This window comes from Curcuma longa, unplaced genomic scaffold, assembly GCF_044706935.1.
Source record: "Curcuma longa cultivar G26 ecotype Majalengka, Jawa Barat unplaced genomic scaffold, ITB_CL_G26_1.1 contig_19570, whole genome shotgun sequence".
NCBI lineage: Eukaryota > Viridiplantae > Streptophyta > Magnoliopsida > Zingiberales > Zingiberaceae > Curcuma > Curcuma longa.
In genome coordinates, this window is record NW_027431127.1 from 8127 (window position 1) to 14773 (window position 6647).

At 37.9% G+C, this 6647-nt stretch overlaps 1 protein-coding gene across 1 annotated transcript; it reads left to right on the plus strand.

The window, feature by feature from the left end:
- The first annotated feature begins 215 nt into the window (after window positions 1-215).
- On the plus strand, window positions 216-3984 carry LOC141817189 (putative disease resistance protein At1g61300). The gene is made up of 3 exons (XM_074704853.1): window positions 216-544; window positions 690-3225; window positions 3784-3984. The coding sequence occupies exons 1-3, from the start codon at window positions 274-276 to the stop codon at window positions 3803-3805; spliced, it is 2829 nt and encodes a 942-aa protein (XP_074560954.1). The 5' UTR covers window positions 216-273; the 3' UTR covers window positions 3806-3984.
- The last annotated feature ends 2663 nt before the right edge of the window (window positions 3985-6647 follow it).

The window sequence follows — 6647 nt, forward strand, 5'->3', positions numbered from 1 at the left end:
CCGACATGTTTGACAAGTAATCAAATAGGCCGACATCTTTTGACAAGTCAAAGAGTATTGTTTTTAAATTCCTATTAATTTAATGTTTAGAAAATCAAATTAAAATGATTTTATATTAAATTTGATTTTTTTTTTCTGGTTTAGAAAGTTTTTGTTTTTCTCTTGTTGACAAATGAGCTAATCTTGATTATTTTTCTTCATCTTGGTTTTGCTTCCTTTCCCTTCCCTTGCTCGGCAAAAGAAACAGATCTCTTGTTTTGCTTCTTCTCGTCCATGGCGTGCATCAACCTAAATCTCGACGTCGACGTCAACAGTTGCCTGAGCGGGCTGTGGGCATCGCGGCGGCTGGGAAGGCCAAAATCTGCCATCGAGGAGTTGAAAAAGGAAATGGCAATCTTGAAAGCCAAACGAGACGATGTCAATAACCAGATCATTGCAGCGGAGCGTGAAGGGAAAATTCCGACCAATGAAGTGACCCAGTGGCTACGGGATGTGGAGATATTGGAAGGCAAAGTGGCTCATGAGCAGGATTTCCAAACCATGAGTGAGTATTCTCTTCTCCCGTATATACCTTTTTGCCTTTTCACGACAATTCAATTGCAAATCTTGTGTATGTGTTTGTTCCATACAAGCTGCTACTGCTTTATATATAAGGGAGTGAAAAAAAAGTTGTTGTTTTGTTTCATTAGGTTGCTCTAGTTGCAGTTGCATCAATCAAATTTGCGGCACGTCGAGTCAAACACAGGAAGCAGGAGATTCAAACACAGGAAGCAGGAGAGAGTCATCAAACTGCTGCTCCATCAATCGAAGAAGAGCAACGGAGAAGCTCGGCGAGGCTAATAAATTGATGAGCCAAGCTAGTCAACTGGATCCGATTGTCACAGTTGGGCCTCCGGAACCCACTGCGATGCTTCCCATCTCAGACCAACCGCCCGTTGGGATCGAGTCGTATGTGGAGGACATTGTGGGCTACGTCGATAGTGGAAAAGGCGACATCATAGGCATCTACGGCATGGGCGGTGTCGGTAAGACCACTATGTTGAAGAGCATCCAGCAATACTATCTTCTTAAGCATACCAGATTTGATTGTGTAATTTGGGTTGTGGCCTCCAAAGACTGCCAATTGAAAAGATTCCAGATGAATATTGCTAAGAGTCTGAGACTACTGACACTACAGGAGAATGATGATGAACATATTTGTGGTGATAAGTTGTTTAGCTACTTGAAGAACAGGAAATGCTTGCTGCTTCTCGATGACATTTGGGAACATGTGGATCTTCAACTGTTGGGGATGTCACACTCGACTACTGAGCGAGGTCAGCAGCAACAACAACAGTTGCGCAAAGTTGTGGTTTTTACGACCCGCAGCGAGACAGTGTGTGCACAAATGAAAGCAAAAAAAGAAATCAAAGTCAAATGCCTGGATCCAGTTCAAGCATGGCAACTCTTCGAGGAGAACAGCAACAAGGATGTTCTCAGCTCAGATGCTGGAATTATGTTTATTGCTGAAGAACTTGCTAAAGAATGTGCAGATCTTCCGCTTTCTCTTATCATTGTCGCCCGAGCCATGTCAGGGAAAAAGTCTTGGGAAGCTTGGAAGGAAGCTCTCCATCATATAAGGGATCAACATGAGTGGACAACCATTGGACTTCCAAAAGATTCACTCGTCATGTATAATGCCTTCAAGTTGAGTTATGACAGTTTAGATAATGACTCCATAAGAGAATGTCTTTTGTATTGCGCTTTGTGGCCTGAAGATTATGAGATTGACATATTTTCTGAGTTGATACCATGTTGGATAGGTTGCGGCGTAATTCATGTTAATGTAATGAATGAAGCTTTCGCCAAAGGATGCTTGCATTTGGAAGCTCTCTTGGCAGCATCCTTACTAGAACAATATAGTAACAGTTACTTTTCTCAAAATGATCCAAAAGTAAAGATGCACGATGTCATCCGAGACATGGCACTGTTGATGGTCTCTAGGTTGGAGGGTAACAAAAAAAAATGGATTGTAAAAGCAGGAATCGGATTGAGTGATTTACCTAGAAAAGAAGAATGGCAAGAAGCAGAGCGAGCATCATTCATGAAGAATAAGATTATTTCTTTACAAGAGTACGAAGCTTGCACTTTTTCAAAACTTTCTATGTTGATTCTCCGTGACAACAGGCTGGAAACAATTCCTCAGAGTTTGTTTGCAAGCATGCCTCATTTGACATACTTGGATCTCAATTCTTGTGGTATAACAGAGCTTCCCAGGGAGATATGTAGTTTAACTGAGCTTCAATATTTAAACTTATCTTGCAATTTTATTAGAAGACTACTGCTTGGGTTTTGCTGCCTGTGCAAATTAGAGTACTTGCTTTTAAGGCAAAATTCCCTTCAGATTGTACCCAATGGGATGATATCCAATTTATTAATGCTCAAGTGGCTGCATATAAGAGAAATTTATCCTATATGTGAGTGGTGGTGGGATGAGCTGACATGTTTCAAAGGATGCCAACAATTAAGTGTGGGAATTAACATTAATGCTACAACAGATAACATTGAGCGACTCAACATGTTACCATCAAATGTCTCCATATGGGAACTCGTTTTGAATGGAAAGAATATTTCAAAACTTCCAAACTACGATTTGGGCACTCCACAATGGGGCTGCAGAGTAAGTGACCATCTTGAAACTATGTATATTGTGGATATTGGATTAGAAAGATTAGTGTTGGCGGCATGCATGGGTCGTGAATCAAGTTTCAGATGTTTAAAGAGACTCTATTTTCAAAGCCTACAACTATTGGAAGAGATTTCATTGAATAGAGTTCGACTCGACCATCTTCGGGAACTATATATTTATGATTGCCCCAGGTTGAAGGATGTTTCTTGGGTTCTACAATTGCCAAGCCTTAATTTTCTAGAAATAATTGGTTGTGAAACAATGAAGGAACTAATAAGTGAGGTAGGGAACTCCAACTCCATCACTAGCTCTAGCATCCGGATCCGGACCTTGTTGTTGCGCTACATGCCGAACCTCAATCGCATTGCAAACCGACCTCTCTATTTTCCCTATCTTGAAGATGTACTTGTGATCGGTTGCCCCAAGGTCAACAAATTACCATTTGGGGCTGAAATATTGAAGAACAGATTAAAAAGGATTTATGGCCTACAGGATTGGTGGAACAACTTAGCTTGGGATAACAAGAACATCAAGGATTCCCTCGCCCCTTATTTTAGGTAACACATATTTTCATACCAAATCATTTAATTTTTATTCTATTCTATTCTGTCTTTATATATATATATATATATATATATAGATCTAAATGATTTAATATTTTATGAAGTAGGCAACATTATATATAGTTTAAGATGCATGCATGCCTTCCTTTGATAATCTTTTAAGGGCAATTTAGGAAATTTGTTTTAGAAAATAAATATTTTTAATAAATATAAAAATGAAGTGTCATGTTGGATATTTTGGTAAATAGCAGTTTAAACTACTGCTGCAAGTTTTTGTTCTTGAAAAGCAATTAATTTTCAATTTCGTCTTATTTCCCAAATAACCATGATCTTGATATATCTATAATATAAAAAATAATAGGTTATTCCATTGAGTCTATGCTTTAATTAAATATCCCAATGTAGTAGCAAAGGGAAAATATATATTTTATTATCAATATTATTCTACATAGATGAATATTATTAAAATATTATATGATCTTACTCTTAACTGTTTAATTAAAATTTGCTCCAATATCTATTACATTTAATAAAATTTTGTGATCTTGGTAGGCCTGTTCCACGGCGACAATGATGATTTGAAATGAAGTGTTGGTCTTTTAGTCAAGGAGGATATATATAGTGCATTTAGTGTTTCAAATTGTTGAATTCTTTGGTTGCTTCGATATGTATCTAAATTTGCTTATGATTCCAAGATAGTTAATTGAACATCTTATTTTAAAATTTGATCATAGTTATTGTCTTCTTAACTATATTTATATTTCATCATGAAGCATTTTCATTTCATATAATGTTATAGTTTTTGTTTGATATCACTATTTCATCATATTAATTACTCGATGCATGATGGCCTAGCATGTAAATGACATGGTTTGATTTATCATTTACTTTATTATATGGTTTCGATAAGTTTAATTGGAGTTCTTTTCGTTAACTTATTGGCTATGTTTACAAAAATTTGCCTAGTAATTTTAGCTTATTGACAATATATTCCATCCGATCAAAAGAAAAAACACTTTTATACTTATTATATATATATATATATATATATATATATATATATATATATATACAGGAATGATATCCTGCGCGATGAGTTTACGCAACTTCGTGCGCGACAGCCGACGTGGCGAGGAATTTCACTGTTCATCCTCCACCGTGGCCGAAACGAAATCCCGAAATAAAATCCCGCCTCTCCCAAAATCGCGCGGCTGATTCTCAATTCGAGCTTCCGTTGTGGTTGAAAAGGAAGCAGAGAAGGATGCGACTGCAGTAGAGGTGAAGAATGAGAAAGGTGGTCCGGTTGTGGAGAAGGCCTTGTCCTTCAGGGAGGAGAGCAACTTCTTGTCGGATCTCAAGGAATCCGAGAGGAAGGCGCTGGTGGAGCTCAGAGCCGCCGTCGAGGAGGCCATCCTCAAGAACAAGCTATTTAGAAACGAGTCAGAGCCGTCGGAGGGGAAGGAGAAGGTCCATGGAGAAGGGGGAAAACTGGAACTTGACAAATCTGCTGAGGCGAAGCACACCGACGAAGAAAAATCCGACCTCTCTACCCAAAATCCTCAAAATATTCTTCAAGTCAACAATGCTACTCTTCAGCCATTTCAAGAGAGGCTCTTCTTTTGTTGTTCAGTTGTCTGAACCCTTGCCCTAGCTTATCTTTCATGTACTCTTTGATTGCAATACTATTTAAAATAATTTTTTGTCATGAGAATCTTTTGTAGGAATCCTGTTTCGACTTAAAATTATATTTCTGCCTTCTTTGAGATGATACCCAGTGTCTGAAGACACCAATGAGTTCCTTAGACTCCCTCACTCATGTGGATATAAATTTTTTATTTTTCTAATATCAAATAAGCCATCAGCCGGTTTTGTCCAAAACCGGCTGATGGACTTAAAGACCTCGAATGCACATGATCCGAACACCTTTTTTGCTCCTCTTGCACTCTATAATGTGTACATCAACTCAGAATGCATTGCGATACATCGTGTTGGAAGTAGGAATTTTTTTCGCTCGTGCTTGGCATGTGGATTGAGGTGGAAATTTTATTTTTAATTCTACATAGAAGATACTTGGTGTTCAAAGACACCAATGAGTTCCTTCGACTCCCTCACTCATATAGATATAAAATTTTAAATTTTTTATTATCAAATAAGCCATCAGCCGGTTTTGTCCAAAACCGGCTGATGGACTTAAAGACCTCGAATGCACATGATCCGAACATCTTTTTTGCTCCTCTTGCACTCTATAATGTGTATATCAACTCAGAATGCATTGCGATACATCGTGTTGGAAGCAGGAATTTTTTTCGCTCGTGCTCGGCATGTGGATTGGGGTGAAAATTTTATTTTCAATTCTACATATATGATACTTGGTGTTCAAAGACACCAATGAGTTCCTTGGACTTCCTCACTCATATAGATATAAAATTTTAAATTTTTTATTATCAAATAAGCCATCAGCCGGTTTTGTCCAAAACCGGCTGATGGACTTAAAGACCTCGAATGCACATGATCCGAACATCTTTTTTGCTCCTCTTGCACTCTATAATGTGTATATCAACTCAGAATGCATTGCGATACATCGTGTTGGAAGCAGGAATTTTTTTCGCTCGTGATCGGCATGTGGATTGTGGTGAAAATTTTATTTTCAATTCTACATATATGATACTTGGTGTTCAAAGACACCAATGAGTTCCTTGGACTTCCTCAATCATGTAGATATAAAATTTTGAATTTTTTATTATAGAAAAAGCCATCAGCCTGTTTTGTCCAAAAGTGGCTGATGGACTTTAAGACCTCTAATGCACATGATCCGAACACCTTTTTTGCTCCTCTTGCACTCTATAATGTGTATATCAACTCAGAATACATTGCGATACATCGTGTTGGAAGCAGGAATTTTTTTCGCTCGTGCTCGGCATGTGGATTGGGGTGGAAATTTTATTTTTAATTCTACATAGATGATACTTGATGTTTAAAATTTCCACCCCAATCCACATGCCGAGCACGAGCGAAAAAAATTTCTGCTTCCAACACGATGTATCGCAATGTATTCTGAGTTGATATACACATTATAGAGTGCAAGAGGAGCAAAAAAGATGTTCGGATCATGTGCATTCGAGGTCTTTAAGTCCATCAGCCACTTTTGGACAAAACCGGCTGATGGCTTATTTGATAATAAAAAATTCAAAATTTTATATCTACATGATTGAGGAAGTCCAAGGAACTCATTGGTGTCTTTGAACACCAAGTATCATATATGTAGAATTGAAAATAAAATTTCCACCCCAATCCACATGCCGAGCACGAGCGAAAAAAATTCCTGCTTCCAACACGATGTATCGCAATGTATTCTGAGTTGATATACACATTATAGAGTGCAAGAGGAGCAAAAAAGGTGTTCGGATCATGTGCAT